Source organism: Achroia grisella, unplaced genomic scaffold (assembly GCF_030625045.1).
Source record: "Achroia grisella isolate CSIRO2021 unplaced genomic scaffold, CSIRO_AGI_Agris_v1 utg544, whole genome shotgun sequence".
In the NCBI taxonomy this organism is placed as follows: domain Eukaryota; kingdom Metazoa; phylum Arthropoda; class Insecta; order Lepidoptera; family Pyralidae; genus Achroia; species Achroia grisella.
The window spans coordinates 1628920-1649067 of record NW_026712929.1 but is presented as its reverse complement, the minus strand read 5'-3'; the positions used below and the strand labels follow the sequence as shown (position 1 = coordinate 1649067).

The 20148-nt window shown below is 31.5% G+C and overlaps 4 protein-coding genes across 5 annotated transcripts; 2 read left to right on the top strand and 2 right to left on the bottom strand.

Moving 5' to 3' along the window:
* Positions 1–392: 392 nt before the first annotated feature.
* Positions 393–1058, bottom strand: LOC131847929 (uncharacterized protein CG16817-like). Its single transcript, XM_059197650.1, has one exon. It carries the CDS (start codon positions 987–989, stop codon positions 486–488), a length of 504 nt encoding a protein of 167 aa, XP_059053633.1. The 5' UTR covers positions 990–1058; the 3' UTR covers positions 393–485.
* A 1414-nt stretch (positions 1059–2472) lies between these two features.
* On the bottom strand, positions 2473–7737 carry LOC131847926 (programmed cell death protein 2-like). The gene is made up of 8 exons (XM_059197647.1): positions 7482–7737; positions 7229–7395; positions 5507–5704; positions 5070–5182; positions 4604–4728; positions 4301–4454; positions 3934–4081; positions 2473–3571 (listed from the first exon to the last, which is right to left on the bottom strand). Exons 1-8 carry the CDS (start codon positions 7587–7589, stop codon positions 3283–3285), a joined length of 1302 nt encoding a protein of 433 aa, XP_059053630.1. The 5' UTR covers positions 7590–7737; the 3' UTR covers positions 2473–3282.
* A 701-nt stretch (positions 7738–8438) lies between these two features.
* On the top strand, positions 8439–12680 carry LOC131847928 (uncharacterized). Of its 2 annotated transcripts, none has more exons than XM_059197649.1 (4): positions 8439–8522; positions 10650–10743; positions 11095–11340; positions 12436–12680. In XM_059197649.1, exons 1-4 carry the CDS (start codon positions 8445–8447, stop codon positions 12678–12680), a joined length of 663 nt encoding a protein of 220 aa, XP_059053632.1. In that variant the 5' UTR covers positions 8439–8444. The 2 variants fall into 2 exon arrangements, with proteins under 2 accessions (XP_059053632.1, XP_059053631.1); XM_059197648.1 differs by having other exon boundaries at positions 8444–8522; positions 10485–10743.
* Positions 12681–13159: 479 nt separating this feature from the next.
* On the top strand, positions 13160–20146 carry LOC131847925 (retinoid-inducible serine carboxypeptidase-like). The gene is made up of 9 exons (XM_059197646.1): positions 13160–13305; positions 15569–15816; positions 16131–16230; positions 16665–16795; positions 17122–17232; positions 17582–17912; positions 18360–18437; positions 19413–19561; positions 19642–20146. Exons 1-9 carry the CDS (start codon positions 13248–13250, stop codon positions 19708–19710), a joined length of 1275 nt encoding a protein of 424 aa, XP_059053629.1. The 5' UTR covers positions 13160–13247; the 3' UTR covers positions 19711–20146.
* Positions 20147–20148: the final 2 nt, after the last annotated feature.

The window sequence follows — 20148 nt, the reverse complement described above, 5'->3', positions numbered from 1 at the left end:
AAAAAATATATTAAATATTACATGGAAATTTATAAATATTCATATATACAAAAAACTTTGCACATTGATCATATCATCCCTGATAACTATTACAGTAGTAGTTCATTGCAGGGTAATTGCAGAGTAAGGGTATATGAGGATATTTACCTATGATTGTGCACTTAGCTAAATAGTTTTTAATATTGTTTATTTTGAGTTTCCCTTCAAATAATTATTCCTTTAGTGATCTTTTAATGAAACCTGGTGATAAAAGTGAATAGTGAAATCTCACTGTTGAAACGGAGACTGAAATTCTATCATGAATTTTCTAGAATAATATTGTACAATATTTTGTATCTAATTTAAAGCTAGCAACAGGACATAACTAGAAAGTAAAAATTATCAATCTACACTTCATTTTCACAATTGATTTTATTATAACTGTAAAAATCTTAAAATACATAATGTACTGTTTTATTTAAATATAAGCATTATCACTACTATATTTATTCAAGATCAGGTAAATTCTCGTCGTCTGAATCACTTTCCAAATCGTCGAAGGATGGTTTGTCCGGCTTATCACCGGCGCCTGCTCCGCCACCCATTGACCGCAACATTTCCTCTATATCATATCCATTACCGCCGCCGCCTTCTTCTTCCTCGTCGTCTTCATCTCTCCACTTATTGAAGTCTATTTTAAGGTAATGCGGTTTCTTCTTATCCTTCGTTAAATTAGGCCAGTACGGCGCATCTTTCTTCTCTTTACGAAGCACCATTTCTATACATCTGCCTTTATTTACGTAGGCGCTATATTCTGGGATCACAGTTTCGTATAATGGTATAGTTACCTCATGTACTTTATTGTCAGGCACGTTGACACCTTTAAAATAAACGGAGTCCTTTTCTATTTTAATATTCGGATCTTTAGACTCGACGCTAAATGTTAGTAATACGTCTTCTTTGCGTTGAGCCCATAAGACCGGAGGTGGGACTGGTGTTTCTCCAGACATGATGATTATGAATGTTTTTAATAATTGTTAAAACACCACGTGAAAAATTGATCAAACGCAACCTTTAGTTACTGCCAAGGGTTACTGCAACTATTAAATTCACGATAATGTAACACTGGCATGAAAATTTCAAGCCGATTCTCGTCCGTGAACTGGGTTACCATATCATAATCGAATTACTACTACAAAGTCATTGTACTATTTTATGGTTACTGTAGTAAGTCACTATGGTACAAATAATCTTAACAATGAACGTTTGAACTGTGTAAAGAAATCTAATAATAGCAAAGTTTTCTAGTATCTATTAAATATAATGATGATTCAATGACACCTATTATTATAAATAAATTAGAATCATTTATTATTTGTAACAGATATTTTGTAGAGGGCAGTATTGTATTATAACGTCAATTTTTCATAAAGTATAAGGAATATAGAGGCAGTCAATAATATGGTACACACCACAAAGATTACAGTATGAAATATACATTACCGTACCTGGTATATATATATTTTTAAACCTAACTAGGAGTACTTCTAGGCACTGCTTAAGTAAAAATTTTGAGTAGTCACATAAGAATATATAAGATCGTGATCGTAACTTGACCCTATAGATTCGACACATTTTGACTTATGTTCTTAAGGTGTTAGACAAGGTCTTATCGCAATAACATTGCGATATCTGCAAAATTTGAACTACAACAAATTGGGGTATTTTTTTTATGGATGATAATGGAATGGAGAACCAGCCTGCGCTAATGGTTTACGCTGGCGGGGCACCAGTGGAGGATGATAAGATGAACATGAAGTCAGGTCAGTTAGCCCATCGTGACAAATTCACCAGGAATCTATAACGATGGTTTCCAGGGGGAACCGCGTGGTGGTCAACCTGACGTGGTACATTGCTAGTAATGGGGTCATGAGTCCACATTACTAACACTCCCCTTCCCAGGGGTAGTAGGGGATTGTTACTAATGTGGTCTCATGACCCCATTACATGTTCATCTTATCATCCTCGACTGGTGCCCCGCCAGTGTAAATCGTTAGCGCAGGCAGGTGCACCATTCCATTATCATCTATAAAAGGAAAGCTGTAAAGGCAAGCTACGGCCAACATTAGAGTAGTCCAAATAAAAAAATATGAATAATGAAATTCAAAAACTATAAAATTAAACAATATTTTAATGTTATTAATACTATATGGTATGGTAAGATCACTTTTCATCGGCTAGTACAATTTTTTTAATTTTACTTTTTTGTCTGTTATCTCTCATCAATACCCCAATTCTCAAGGAAACTTACTTCCCCGTTGCCATAAAATTTCTCTTATCTCTTATAATTGAATTCCTAATAAATAATATGTAATCCATGAATGAGTGGACTATTAATCCTTCCCTCTGTTAAGTATTCATTTATTATTTCTTAAAGATCATATACCAAATCAATTTGCTAATGAAGGAATGAACTGATGTAAAAAAAACAAGTGTTTCTATGGAATTGTATTATAAGTATAAATAACCAAAATAAACACGATGGTAGTACAATTTATGATATAGTTGTATTAATATATTTTGAATGTGTTATATTCACTTACATAACAATGTTGTGGATCGGCACTATATATTAATTAGAATAATCACAGTTATTAATTGAGAGTGGCAAATTCTCAACACTAAATCTATTCTAGACGATTTGACAATAAGGAGATTATGATCTAAATACCATAAGCATGGATGGTAATTACAATAGGAAACCAACACTTTACCAAGTAATGACATTGGAATTAAAATTATATTATCAATAAAGGTACACTATTAGAATTTTTATTTAAATGAATGATCTAATACTACATATTTCACTTCTACTGTCTTTTTTACGTTTGACGTAAACTACGTTTGCCGATTTGTCGGAATGAATATATTAAATAAATATTATGTAAATTGAACTTAATAAATTAACTTCCCTATTTACATTAAAAATAAAATAACGACTTAGAATCACAGACGAAACATCTAATTTAAGAATAGATCAGCATATTTTATTTCAAAAATATAACTAAAGTATATAGATGCTTTTGTATAATGATGGTACCTAACATGCCTAGGTATCTGGTGTAATAATGGTTATAGAATAAAAAACATCAATAATAGAGCAGAATAATATTCTTAAGATAAAGAAGTTATTATTTGTCCTAAGCACAAAGCTCGACTCAATGTCAGTCCTACAAATGTGCAAGTGACCTATGCAAAATAATTATTACAGTTAAATAATGCAAGCATCAATTAATTTTGAACTCATACAACTTCCGGTTGGAATATAACGGTTTCCTTTACAAGTGTATCAGACTGGTGCCAACAACTCTGTGAGCATGTGAAAATCAGAACAGATAAGAAGTGTAAGTGAGACAAATAAACATTATTTGGATGCAAACGTAATGTTTCGGCAAATTGTGGTACAAGCTGAAGTTCGCATATAAGTCTGGAGCCGCAGCGGAGACAGAGGGTGGGCACACACGGCGACTCTGGAGTGCTTGCTGTACTTGGCAATGGGGCACCTAACAAAGGAGGTTCATCTCGGGTATATCTGTGATCAAAAATATAAAAAAAATATATTTTCTTGTATTAACTTATTATTTAATCATTCAACTCAAAATTAGTTTGTACACCAAAATTTATAAATGGATGGTTACAAACATTATATTCAACCATATTGAATGGCATTATATCTTAGGAGAAATAACTAATGTGTGCAACAGTTTCGATAATTAATCTATATTAAAATACACGGTTTAGGCAATTCCCAGCATTAAGAGCATATGACTATGACTATTTGTTTACTTCCAAACTGCACTGGTTTGGAAGTAAACAAATAATCATAATCTGGATACACTTAGTCTGGATTACTACTAATACTTAGTATATCTATTTTCTCATCTCATTTCTTACCTAAGTATTTGGCCAGGATTAGTTTGCAAGCGAGTTATAAATGTATGAAACATTCGGTCTCCATGTAAAGGAGTTGTTTCTTCGTATGGTTCATCTTCAGGTCCACCACCACCGCCACCCACATGATCACCACTGCAAGCTTCTATTTCTATAACAATATACAATTACTTTAAATGTTCTTCAACATTATTACTATAATTTAGACTAAATAGCTTAATGAAAAAATGTACATGATAAAAAAAAAGAAAATGTTGAGCATATGGTCGCCACTTAGGATTAGTAATGCTTAAAAAGAGAAAAGACACCCTCATTGTGGTAATAGTTTAGATAATTAAATAAATTGTAAAAGTTCACTTCTACTGCTTACCATTTTCCCTTCTATATTTGTTCAGTAATTCATTCACTTTGTCATCATTATTAGCAGTTGATTTCCATTCTTCTTCTACAAAAATATATTTAGGTATAAATTGTAATGGCCCACACATGAGTTTGTTTCTTAAATCGGTTGGAAGTTCAGCTGTCTGAAATATGTTTTAATAATTTTTCATCATGACTACCTAGTTAAGATTTTAGCCTACTACTGGCTCGCGCGTCCAGGCGGCTTGGCACATGATTTATTACATCATTATTGGTTTCAACTAATATAATGTTTATGTTGTGAAATTCTTACTTGGTGTAAAAGAGCTTCAACATCATTGTTGGGTGCTGTAGGTGTATCCACTGTGACTAATCCAGGCTCATCTCCTCCTTCCAGTTCAGCCGCTGCTACTGGGGCACCAATAGCACCCACAGCTCCTACAGTATGTTTATTAAACTTTTGAGTTTTTACAAAATATTATTAGCATTATAAAATAAGAAAAGTAATGTTTGTTGACAAGCAACATATATATTTTAGACATAACTTGACCAGACAGATTAGATATTAAACAGCTTAAGATATTTCGTCATGTACATACATTTTTATTATATGACATTAAATATAATCATTAGAATTTATAAAGAGTTTGATCAGATTGTGCCTAAATTAAAAAAAGACTGACTCTGATATTCTCAGTATTAACTATATTGGACTAGATATTGAGATTGGGACTATACATATAGAAGCTTGCAATACTCTAAATGAATCTAAAATGTACCTTGAACAGGTGACATGTTTGCATTGTGTGCATCAAACATCTGAAGGTTGCCAAAAGCTTGTTCCACAGATTCTAATTCAAACGAATTGCTTTCCTCATCTTCATCTGATTGTCTGCAACAAGATTCTTCAGATAAATTATTGGAAATTTAATAATTAATATATAATTATACATTACTAAGGAATATTATTTTACAAAGATTTGATTTGTGTATACTATTCCATAATATGATTTGTAATGTATAATTATCCAGATAATAACTTTTTATTGTCTAACAATTGGGCCAGAGAAGTCTTGATATATTAATGCCTTCCTTGATAGCCTTTTGTGATCCAGGATATTAAAGGTAATCATCCTATTCCACCACACATTTTTTACTATATTTATATAAGGTAACAAATAAAAAAGATAGAATTAGATAATAAAATTAGTTTTACCTCTGTAATGCATTACTTGGACTTTGTGCATTATCAACATTCATAACATTGCCATTAGCTGTATCTCCATTATCATTTTCATCCCACTCATCAGCACCATTACACCAAGAAAGATTTGTGTCTACATTCGGCATAACCACAATTGTACTGGATTCTGTTGGTACAGTCTCTTGAATTTGACTTCGGACACATAGCCAGCTGTTATTAAAAAAATATATATTACTTACAATTGCGTTTATTATTGTTGTTATAATTTTAGATCTTTATATATTTTATTTATAGTAATTATATATATATATATATAACTTTAATAAAAATCTGTTGTAATGGTCTCAGTAATGATTTATTTATTAATCTTATTTAATAGTATTACCCATTTTTAATAGTCTAAATGTCTAATATTATTAGGTTGTTCGGAAAGTAATTTAGTTTTTTCCTGGCAGAGGATTTAGTTGTATTTTTTTGCACCCAGTTCACACTTAAGCCATATAATTTTTATATGGTTTCAGAGGTCATATAGCAAGGCCTGTGTGAGAAAAATATCAATTAATTCTTATTTTTGGTTGGTGCACTGGAGATCCATATTTAAAATTAAACAGTTTATGACCACTTGAAAGGCCTGGGATGTTATTATAAGTGTTGTTATTCGCCGGTTCAGTGTATCGCGTCTTTATTACCAAAAGCTACATCAAAATTTAGCATAGAATTAACAGATGTACTGTTAACACACCTTCTCCATACACACACAACAGCCTTGCAGTAAACTAGCAAAATACTGCTTGTGTGTTGTATATAAGCTCTCAAACCATATAAAAATTATACAGCTTAAGTGTGAAGTTGAGTGCAAAAATACGAATAAATCCTCTGTCATGAATAAACAAAATTACTTTCCGAACAACCTAATAATTCTAAATACATGTATTTTTGCTACTTTAAAATCATTCAATAATAGATTAATACAAAATTATATACGTTTTTTAGATATTACAATAAAATATTTTAAATTTAGATCACATAGTTCACAAAAAACAGTGAGTTTCTCATTTCATAGTGCTTTATATTGTTAAAAATGTATTGTTATTTTTAAAACAAATATATGTGTCTGATAAAAAAATGCATCTAAATTTCCTTCAATATACAACTATAATAATACCATATACTTAAAGAAGTTTTACAGTCTACAAAAAATATTTTTTATGTGTTAGCACAGACAAAATTAAAACTGTAATTATGTATTTATTCATTTACTTATGTTTCATAAAAAAAGTCAACTTGAAACTACTAAAACAATCCCATCTCAATTGTAGGTAGGTCAGGTCAGTTAGTGCATTGTGCTAAATTCACCAGAAATTATTACAATAATTTCCAGGGAGAACTGCATGGAGTTCAATCTGACACTTCTCTATCACTTGGTTTTTTTTTTGTGGATGATAATGGAATGGTGCACCCTCCTGCGCTAACGGTTTACGCTGGCGGGGCACCAGTGGAGGATGATAAGATGAGCATGAGGTCAGGTCAGTTAGCCCATTGTGACAGATTCACCAGGAATTTAACACGATGGTTTCCAGGGGGAACCGCGTGGAGGTCGACCTGACATGGTACATTGCTAGCGATGGGGTTATCAATCCACATTACTAACAATCCCCTTCCACCCTCTATCACTTGGTTAATACTATATATAATTATATTTGTAATAAATATTATTATTATTATTAAAATTACCTTTCAGACTGGATCCAACAGTTGGGGCTAATACATGCAAATATGTATATTGTGCGGTGATATATGGAATTTTCAAGTGGAGCATAACATTGTACGATCAATAATCTGTTTAATCCACATAAAGGGCACTTAGTAGAAAAGTGCAAGTTAGATAATGGAGGCCAATTCTGCAAATAAAAGTAGTAATTTTTTTAGAGTATAGCAGAGTTGCACTTATCTTTTCATTTAATACTAAACCAAATTAATTACATACGGGTAATCCGCCGATTTTGTTGACTGTGTAATTGAGTAAGGTTTGATTTTTCTCTCCAATTGTTTCTTCCTCGTATCCTAAATAAACTCTACCTTGTTGTTTTGCCATATTGTAACAGGTAATCAAGGCAGGTAACTAATTCATTAATTATTTATTTGATAATTATGACAAGAATTTTATTTAAACCATAAGACAAAAATGTGAAAAAAGATGAAAACAAATCAAATTAAAGGTTTCGTTCGGTGTTGCCAACCTTGAAATTATTTCTCCTAAAAAGCAGTTGAAAATTTGTGCATTGTTAGATGTATATATAATAAAACATAACAAAACATAGTAATTATATGATCAAGAACTTTTTACACAAAAAATTCATACAACAGCAGTATTAAAAAGTATCTCCAAAAAAACTATGGCAAAAGGTTATATACCAAGGACCATTGTACCTATAATATACGATATTAAAGCAATCGATGAAATACAGAGTTTATTAAATATTCTGTACGAATAATATATATAATCCTCTACCATATGTAATATTTGCCAATCCACGAGGAATTTATCGCGATTGTTTCCAGATGAAACCGCGTGGAGGTAAACCTGACGTTATCTATTAACAATCCCTTTCTTCTACATATAACGGGTTTTTTTGTAATGGCAATGGTGTATGGTCACAGATAAGATGATTTTTTTTAAGGGATGATAAAGGAATGGTCCTCGCCTGCGCTAACGGTTTACGCTGGCGGGGCATTGGTAGAGGATGATAAGATGAACATGAGGTCAGGTCAGTTAGCCCACTGTGATAAATTCAACAGGAATTTATCACGATGGTTTCCAGGGGGAACCGCGTGGAGGTCAACCTAGCATGGTACATTGCTAGTAATGGGGTCATCCACATTATTAACAATCCCCTTTCCTCCCCCAGATAAGATGATATTACATAGTATGCTGCACCCGCCTACGTTAATGGTATACGATGCCGAAGCACCAGTGGAGGATGATAAGATGAACATGGGGTCATATCAGTTAGAGTTCAGGAGTCAGGTCAGTTAATAAATTTACCAGAAATTTATCACGAAGGTTTCCAGGGGAACAGTGTGGAGGTCAACCTGACATACAACTGGTATTTACTGACGGAGTCAGTATATACCGTTAGTACATAATTGGGAGAAAGGACTCCAAATAATTAGGACTATTGTCCCTGTTGCTATAATGTGTAATGTTAGATTAAACCCCACGATTCCCGGTGACTTCAACGAGATGGACTTAATGATCTGACTGACTTCATACTACACATACTATAATTAACATTCGGGAAGGCAGGAATTCACCTCTCTGACTCTGAAAAAAGATCCTTCATATTTTTTAGGGAATGGTATAGGAATGCTACATAAACATAATAACACAATGTATCCTACCTAGAATATTAACAGTTTTAACATAAACACACTAAACGGAGTGTGAAAAAAAATAATCTACATTAAAATAAACTTAATAAGCAATTAAAATAGTTATATTTTTTTATTCTAACATTCATTCGGAACGCAGGTATTAAGTAGGTATTTAATTATTCAAATTCTAATAGAGAAAACAATCAATTACTTAGTGTTAGGACAACTATTAATGTAGTTTCAATAGTCATGACGTTAATTAACCTTGAAATATAGGTACAGATTAAAGTATGAATCTATTTAATATCTTAATATGGATGGATACCTCTACCTATATACCTAATTGGAAAAAGGCATAACCAAAATTATGGCTTAGTCATTAATTATGATATCAAAGTTTTAATAAAATGTAACCAAATTTTTATTCAATCTTGCTCAATTAATGCCGACTAGGAATTGTAAATGGAAATGTTATTGCAAAATTTTTTTACCTAGAAGACTTTACGATTGTGACATTCACAATTTTTATGGTAAATCAACATGAAAGTAATGTAAATATAGACATACAATACTACGTACCTGCGTTTACATTTTTTTCATATTGGTTTAATTGCATCAATGTCTCTTTAGTTTGAAGATACTCTCCTTGATATCAAACCAGCAATACCAGCCAGCTAAAATTTTGGGACCGCAACGTGCATGTCAAATGAACTGTGTCATTATGTATTCGTCATGCTATATAGAGGCAGGTGATATCCTTAATAACGATTGCATTATCTTTTGCCATACTTAACAGTTTATTGGTTTGATATGGGTCGGTCATTGCCCAAGGATGATGCGTGGGAGATACCTACGTAGTTCTTACAATATTCGGCAGAGAGCATCAGATGTTATTCGGATTGTATCAGATACAGGTGTTTTTGTACGAATAGCCTTTAATGTAATTTATTCATTATAACTTAGTATTGTTGTTATTTTCAATTATAAAAAATATAATGGAAGGCGTGACAAAGTTATTTCTTTATAAGATTGTGTTGGTTAGTAATAGTTGTACTAAATATTTTAATTTTAAGGTAACTTAAAATACTTTTCATAAATTCGTTTGAATATGGAATATATAATTTTTGGATTCAAACTAATTTAGAAGTAGGTACATACAATAATAAATTGTGATTTAAATTTCACGACTTATCTGTGTCAAATCAATGTGTGATATCTATATACCTACCAGGCTACAGAAGTCACAACGCAGATAGTATAGTTCTCAAATTCAATCATGCATATTAGTACATTAGAACATAGTTAGGAATTTTACATATTAAATTAATATTGTGAAGAGTGAAAAATATCCTCCTAATAGAGGAAATAATCAACTAAAAATTACTATACTATACCTACAATTTATTTAATGAATAAAATATATTGCTGATTTATTGTTTAAATTTATAGATTACCATCAATACATGGTAAATTATCTATAAATTTAAATTCGTACGTAGCCGCTGAATTATGAAGTTTTAGAGGCAGCTTCTTGACAAAATTTACTAGAAACTTTATGAATAGCAAACTGAATTAATATTTAAAAAATATAATACTTTATATATATTTTCTACAGTCATGTTTATTAGCCGAGACGCTGCATGCCACTACAGTGAATCCTGCCCGCTGTCCAACAAATAAAATAGCTCCACATCGCCACATTCCAAGTTTGGGATACAACAGGGCACGAACCTTTGGTGGAGCTTTTATAGATTTGCTCACTCCCGACCTGAATTTCCAGAATGGAGCAGAAAATGATCTACAAGAGAAACCCCAAGAAGAGGATGACGATTGCGGTGAAATAGAAGATTATGATGAAACTGATATTGGTTCATGTGAGTTTGTTCCTAGTCATATTGTTCATGGATGTAGTAAAAAGGCAAATAAGAGTTGATATTATTGAGTTAGTAAGATTTCATATGGTATTATTTGGATTGTTACAATGTAAACAGAGAATAATAGCTAAATACCAGTGCTGCATACAAAATTCATTACATATACCTAATTAGTACGCAGCAGCAGCAGCTTATGCTGAGGCTACAGTTTCAGATTATTTAAAGTTATTTTTTATTTTTATTATTATTTTATATATATTTAAGATAGGTACTTATATCTTTCTTAATTTCATACACGTAGGCCAATGTATTTTTGTTTACCCTTTATCTAATTAAATTAATTAATTTCAGTGACGACTCAATCGCAAAGGAGAAATGGTCATGAAGAGAATAGATTTTTCTTTGGACTATTTAATAATGTAGGACAACGGCCTCCCAATACAGCAACAACTAGAGTCACTCAGATGCCGGGTACCAGCTATCGACCACAGAATCAACATCCGCAGGGCTCGTACCCTCCTACAAGACCGCCGTATTGGTCCGGAGGACACTTCGGGAATAATGTTTACCGGCCACCTCAAGCTCAAGACCCATCTGGTTTGTAATAATAAATGGTTTTTAATACATTAAAGAAGATGGGAGTGAATGATGAGTGACAAAGGGAGATTTCATACTAGGATTATTTTTAAATTAAATTCTAAGCTTTATAATTCGTTTTAGAACACCGTCTAAAACGAATTATAAAGCTTAGAATGATTAAATAACACTTTTATGATATATGCTCGTTTAGAGGTAGGTTTAAGTACATCTACATTGTTTGGTGTCCCGTAACAGCTTGCAATATGAAGGTGCTTTTAACAATGAAATTATGTGGGTAAGAAGGAATTGGGCGTATCCTTAGGAATATCAGAGTATGGCTATGGGCGTTCCTATTTTGAAGTATTTTTAATAGACAAATATTAGAACATAATTATTATTATTAAATATAAAAATAACTTCAATAAACTTAAATATAACATACTAGTAATAAATATATTATTCTTTAGAACTACTCCAGTAACATAGAAAATATAATTATAATATATTTTAATTTATTTAAAGTTAACATTGGGTCTAATATGTACAAAGCAAATTATTTTGCTTTATCGCTGGTAGACTAGAATGGTAGGTATACCTATCAATTAAAGTAATTAGTACGACCTCGGTGGTCTAACGGTCTAGCACACTGCTTTACGTCCGATGGTCGCGGGTTCGATTCCTCGCACGGCACAAACATTTGTATTCATGAGTATGATTGTTTGTGTCGGTCTGGGTGTTTTCTATGTATATTATGTATGTATTTACGAAAAAAAATCTATGTATTTGTATCAGTTATCTAGTACCCATAACACAAGCTTTAGCTAGTTTAACTTGGGTCTAGATGGCGCTGTATGAATTGTCCCGAGATTATTATTATTATTATTATATATAATATTGGCTAAATACAAGATTAGGTATTACACAGAGTCAAGGTTCTTCTAATGTTTAAAATTAAAAGTAGGTATTAACTATCTACTGTTGATTGCTGATTGATTGAATGTACCATGTGTGGCATGGTATAATGGCAATATATATAAATATGTATTAGAGTCCACAGGCTTTATGTTTAATAAAAGAACGTGATATCTATAAACCTACTATTTTGTTTTTCAGATAATGTTAAACCAGTGCACGAGTATTCTGATATCCAGATGAATTATTGGCCGGGTATTGTAGGCGGACTTGTTTCTAATATCTTTCCCGCGTCTCCAGCAAGACCGTCCGTTGGTTCTACGACACAAAGACCGCCAGCGCGCCCTCCATATATAAATTTTGAACAATCGACTAGACGACCAAGACAAAGAGGAATAAACAATGACAACAACATAATACGATCATTTTTTGATTTATTTTTTTAAAATAAAGTTTTGTTTTAACTTCTTTGTTTATATTTTTATCATAGAAACATGCAGTGGCCTTTTTGTTTCCATTGGATCGCGCGATAAATCGAGACAGGCATAATAGTAACCTTCGTAGAAATATTTGACCTTTAGTGAAGCGTGTATTTCGCCATTCTGACATGAGAGAGTTCCTTATTTTGAAAGGATATTAAATTAGCATTATATAACATAAGTATTGCAAGTATTTACCATTATAGGCATTCACTGTCAATTTGCTAGTCGTAAATACGAAGTTAGATATCCATGTAGGCGGACAAGCTGTACAACATACTGTAAGAGTCATAAAGTGTTTCCTAATGGAGACCGCGTGACAGACGCCACTTAAGGGATGGTCTGGATGGGCCACGTGCCATTTTATTTTTCGCTCATTTACCTCAAATCATTACAGCCATAGAATGATATCACCGCGTTTGTAGTGAGCTCGCAAAGTCGTAAATATCTACAATGTTTTGAAACGATTCAAAAGCGCGCCTGTGAACTTAGTGGTTGTTGTTTCAGTGTTGATACAGTGCTGCGTATACAAAAATGTATTTAATTAGTTACACATTAATGTGGATAATAATGGATATGATAGTAAATGCAGGTATATCTAACTACATATGTTGTTATTTTTTAGTAATTTACTTAGACATGTGTTTTTCAGATATTTTGCTAAAACGTATTTTTAGTTTAAATATATTATACCATTACATGTGATAATATCCCAGTAATTTTCTACGTTTGTGTGTCTGGCTGTTATAATGAACGATTTTTAGTTTAAATATATTATACCTAAATATATGTGCATATGATAACATATATGTGCATGATACATATACATATGTACATAAAAATCTTCTGGAAGAAATTTCTAAAATTGTGAAAACCGTCTCAAAATCTGTTACGAGGTTTAACGGTAATAAAGGGAGAAACAGACAGATGATAACGGTGACTTTGCTATGTTTGTTTATAATACTTTTTGCCCAATAGTTAAAAGACAATAAATAATTCGAAGCTTTTTAAGGGCAGGTTGCGTTCTTTTCTGTTGGAACAGTCTTTTTACAGTGTTGATGATTTCTTAGCAGCAAAAATTATATTATATAAATACAATATAATATATATATAGGTATAATTTCAAACAATACAAATTGTTACTGAATAAGTAAATAAATTTTATTTGAACAAGATATTTCATAACATAGTAAGTTATACGCCAATAGGCAAGTGTGTGTATCTCGACGAGATCCTAGGAAATGATTGATAGTAATATCACAGATAACATAATATTATATAGTAATTCGATTAAAATATGAATCGTTGGAAATAACCTGTACCTAATCATATTTTATATTTAATAATAAGTCGAATGTAATTAGTGGTGTAAAATACTGTGCAGGAAAACAAAACAATAAAACAGATCGCCAATCGATCGAGAACGCACCGAATTCTCTATTTGAAATTTATGACGTTTAATGTTAAAAAGGTTTTATACTAGTTTTATTGGTGTAAAAATTAATATATTCATAACCAAGTATTATATTAAAAGCTAAACAAATTTGTAGATTTTTTACAACCTCAAGATTGGCTGTGATCATTTATTTTGCATTACAATAAGGGAATGAACGTATTGTACTAATTCGTTACTATGGACCACCTATTGTGAAAAACTTTAGATTCTGAGTCTTGCTTTGTAATGTGTTTTTAACGAATAGAAGCAATTGTTTATCTCAATACACGCAGATATAATCGCGAGACATAGCTAGTACTATATAAAATAAAATTATACAAATCGCGATGCACACAGAAAGTAATGGACTTCGAATGGTCTTTCGACCTAGTCTTCTAAGACTTATGAAAGAGAAGCATACGCTTTAGTTCTTAGATAAATCAAATAAATTTGTTTAAGCTTTTGTGTCTTATCGTTGGTAGACCTACTCACGCAGTGATTTATGGAAATTACAACTATTTGAATAACATTTAAAGATAGTGAATTGGAGACATAAATATTTAAGATTAATGTCACTAGGTTAATGATTTTTAATATTAGAGATTTAATATTTATCCTTATAATTTGGTACAAGCTGTTTATTGATTATAATGATTTAATGCATTTAAATAACGCTTGTGTATTTTATAATTTGTAATTGCGGGATATTTTTGTAATAATCATACCAATTTAAAATTGTTTTTTAGCATAAGCAATTGTAACCAAAAAATAATGTAACACAAAGGTGTTATTCAGTATTTTAGATTAATACATTTTGGCAGTCAAATTACTTATTCATCTTCTAAACCTTATTGAAGTTTTATACATTGTTGTAAGTCATGTAATTATTAGGTATCTACATATATTAATGCTTGGTCATCTTTATTTATTTATTTATACTGAATTGTCTGTTACTTTTTTTCTCTTTAGAATCTATTTCCCAAAACGGTATAGAGAATTCAATGCAAGAGTACTTAGCTTTATTATCATATTATTTCTTGGTTTACGGCAAAAGTTAATTATCTAATCATTGAATTACTCCTAAACATATTTAAATTTAATCCATATCTCAAAATAACCCTGTATTTTTTTATAAATCTAGAGCAAAGTTCGTTAAATTGATAATATTGCATTCTTACAACGAACAACAGCATTGGGAGGGGTGCCATCCCAAGTCACCACTGTAGTGAGTAAAGCAGAGTGAATGCCTTGGCATTCGGTAATTGTCGTAATCTAATAGTAAAAATAGTTAAATATTTATGCTACGTGTCGTGTGCGACGGCGCGGCGCTAGCATTTGATATGTCCACATTTCTCAGAACAGATATAAACTTTGTGGTAGGTGAATTTGATTTGATACGATCGTTTATACTTACTTATAGACGTAAATCCCTATATGCGCGCGCTAAACACGCGTCCGTGGCAGAGCATACAGGACTATGTAATGGTTCGTCCTGGAGCTTACATATTTTACTGGCTCTATTACGCTGATGGAACTAGGGATGGTGCTGAACAAAAGCCACTTATAATATGGGTACAGGGTGGGCCTGGTTTTGCTGCAAGTGGAATAGCAAATTTTGCAGAAATAGGCCCGCTCAGTATGGATTGGCAGCCGCGTAATCACACGTGGGTGAGTATTATGTCGTCATTGGACAGTAAGATCGCCTTAAGTATAAGATCCAGTAACGAGTTACGATTAGATTTTTTATTAATGATAATGGGCACTGGGGAGTGGTGCATCCGTTTGAGCTAAAGGTATACGCAGTGGAAAATTATGAGATACGGATGAAGTCAGTTCAGTTGATCCATCGTTCATCTAACAATTACTTTACCATTCTCTTAATAATATTGCAATTTGAATGGAAACAAAAATTTCCCCGTCACAACATAAGTAAATATTTAATAATATCTTTATTGTTTACATTTCTGTCATTTTATATTTAGGTAAAAGGGAGAAACGTATTGTTAATAGACCACCCAGTGGGTACCGGATTCAGTTATGTTAAAAACAGGTCATTGCTTGTAAAAACGGATCAAGAAGCAGGTGAGTGCATTAAATCTTGACTATTTTTTATATTTAAGAAAAGGGATTCAGATTCCCTTAGTGAGTTTTTTGTCAGTTTCTCTAAAATATTAGAGTATCTACCTATTTTTGGACAAGTAATTAGAGTCGTAAAGAATATGCTTTAAAAACAAAACTAACGAAAGTAGATAAAATAATACAACTAGTATGAAACAGAGGGCGTTATAGCATTTCAGAATTAGGATTCACCGTAATAGTTGTTCTTGTTCTTGAGTGTGTGTGACATATCATGGCGGACTAACTGTACCATGTAGTCGATACAATATAATGCTACCATTACTTAATTATTTTAATGTTGTAAATTTAGGAAGCAACGATTATTATCTATTTCTTTTTTTAAAAGCACCTGTGTGAATTGTTTAACATAATACTCCCTATTGTTTTATTATTCTCAGCTATCGACCTCTCGAAAACTATAAAGGCCTTCTTTAGAACACATAAAGGATTTCGTAAAACGCCTACTTATATTTTTGGCCAAAGTTATGGTGGCAAACTATGTCCTAGGCTGGGATTTTATTTACATACGGTTTGTATCCTAAACATTATCATTGTATTAAATATCAAGGATGTAAAATACTTATATTAACTAAAATTACGTAAAGAGAAAGGATAATTTTAATGTTGAAATTTGCTGGTTTTGTTGTATAATACAATGCTAACTTAGAGCTTATAGCATACATACCACTTGGGAGACTACTAGTGACTAGTGACGATCATATGGATGCACTTCAGTATACAAAATATTTACATCTAGATACGTCGCTTGTACGTAGATAAATAGTATTTAATAGACCCTAAGAAGTACCAATACATACACAATTATATATATATAATAATATAAATTTATTTTAGGCAATTGAGAAAAAGCGTCTAAAAATGAATTTGAAAGGACTTGGCATTGGCAGCGGATTTGTAGACCCAAAGGAGAGTGCCTTGGTTTATTCAGATTTCCTCTATAACATGGTAAAAAATATTTAAAATAGGTAGAAGCTAACAATTATTTAGTACCTAGACATAAATACCAATTTACAACATCCATTGCATGAAATAATGATTAGTCACAACAAGCTCATAAAAGGACCTCCTCGTGTCAAGTCATCTGTATCCTACCATATTTAAACCTATTTCTTTTATGAAGTTGCTATAAATACGGATATATTGTAATTCAGTTCAAGTTGTGACCCAAGATTAGGCATTGTGTCAAAAGTATCTATATCAAAATCTATCTATACGAAAGTGATGCTTGTGGTTATGAGGCGGATCGTACCTTTTAAGTCATATAAAAAATAAAATAAGTAATTATACATTTTAGGGTGTCATCGATCAAACTACATATTTAAAAGGTATGACTATTGCAAGAAAATTGTGCTCCCATATTGACAAGAAGGAATACGTTATGGCTGGAGAATGGGATAGAGTTTTATTTGAAACCCTTCGTAATGAATCTGGGATGGAAATTAACTTTAACAATATTAATCAAATTAGTCCGTACCCTGCTTTAGAATTGCTAGAGAAAAACATAAACATGTACGTAAAACCAACACTCGTTAGTGTAGTGAACCAGAGTTTGGAATGGAAATATATATCTCATGCCGTTTTTTATAACTTAAATGATAATTTTCTAGTTCCCTCTACAAAATTCTGTAAGTAACTCTATTTTTTTATATAAGTATTTATCATTCTGCCTATTCATACCATCAATTGAACAATTTAGAAGGTATAATTTCTAAGAGTTCAGTATATTTCAGTAAAACCAGATCGATGAAAACAAAATTTGATAGAATTAGATTTATTATTATAACAGTACACAGAAGTAAGAATGTACAATTAAATTAATGAAATCGCAAGTAAATATTATTACGTATGAGTTCTTGAACGTTTGGATATTTGCTATTGAATAATATTACCTACAATTTGCAATAAAGTCAAAATTTGTTACCTTTATATCTAGTATCATACTCGTATACACAGAAAAATGTGACGGATTGAGAACCTTCTTTGAATTTGGGTAATGGTTAATATATTTTTAATGGATGGATGGATTTGAAGTTACATTATGTATTCCTGAATGTCTTATTTTATTTTTTCAGTAGAAATGCTACTAAATAATACTAATTTGAAGATAAGCGTATATAATGGGAATTTAGACGTCGTTACACCACTAGCTGGTAAGTGTTTTTACTCGTCATTGATTGTGAACAAGCCGATACAATCTAGGATAGTTGTTGTTAAAGTTACATCCACAGAAGCACCAAAGAAAAGCTTTGAAGTCAGAATAAGTGGCATAAACATAGTAGTGCTGCGCAGTAAGTCAGAGGGCGTTAAATATTCACTCGTGACCAGTAGTTTGGGAACTACCTACTTCTCCTGGTTTTCTATTTTTAAAACTTTTGTATAAATATACAAGTCGCACGATCACTTTAGTCCGTGTATCTAATTGATTTTAGATAGATTAGCAATCTTTGTGATTATTTATTCGATATGTAAGTTCTTTTCTCTTAAAATCATTATCGATCGGAGTTAACTAGGCTTTGTAAAATCGATTTGGTAACTACAATTTCTACCGAAAATTTGTCTTGAATATTGATGTACCTAGTACCATTTCAGCTATAACTTGAGATAATATAAGCGCAACAGCGATGCACATCTTCTGGATATATTCTATTGTGTAACAAAGAAACGAGTATGATATATACACCTACAGACTGTAGATGCATTCAACACGTGTCGCAACTGCGCACTAGCTAGTACTTACCTAAAATGGTGAAACGAAAGGAGATGGTTGAAATATCAATTTCAACATCTCACAACAAGTCAGACATTGTTTAATAAAAGATGATTCATATTTCAGTATTTATAAAAATTATTTAAGAAAAGTTTGCGAATTCAAATCTGGCAGATACCAAAAAATGTATAGATAGAATATTCACTTATATTCCTGACTAATTCTTCGGTGAACTGATAATAAAAAACGTACAACGAAACAAAATTTTTATTAATCGTTGGTTCGCAGTCACTTATGTTAATAAAGATGCCCCATAATACTTATTCTCATATAGGTATCTTTCATCTACAGATTAGGAAGGAATTATTTACATTTTTAATAATATACATAAAATATAAATAACTTACTTTTATTTTAGGAGCATCGAATTGGGCACACAAGTTGAAGTGGCATGGGGCACAAGATTTTAAGAATGCCAAAAGAAATAAAATACGTGGCATTAGAAATGGATTTTATAAGGAGGCAAAACATTTGAGTTTTTGGTGGGTCTTTGGTTCCGGACATTGGGTGAGATAATTATCATAATACCTAAATTTATCCTAAACATTTTAAGTTGTAAGCTTTTTCTTATGTTTCGGTGTTCACAGGTACCTGAAGATAATCCTGAAGCAATGGACCACATACTAGAACACATTATGTCAGATGATGTAAAATAGAGGGAATACATGTCTACAGATTTATTACATGTTAAGAACATGAACAATATTATTAAAACAAGAAATATCGAATTTTTATCAATTTAATCGAATTGTCACTATAAATAATGTTTATTATACATTTATATATTTGGCTAAATAATATATACAAAGACAGTTAAAATTTATACTTCATTATAAATATCTAATATATACATTATTTTTAAGCACCACGCTGAGATTATATACATAAAAAAACTCATATAGCTACTATTTCAGCGAAATACTTTACCGCTGTCTATGGCAGTATATTTTATTTGTATATAATTATGTTTGGATTAAATCAGTCTCTTATTTACTAACAATTGTATTATATTATTAATTAATTTCTACCATTCACTATTTATTTACACAGTCATTTTATAGACCGTTATTTAGTAATAGTTTAGTGTTATATAT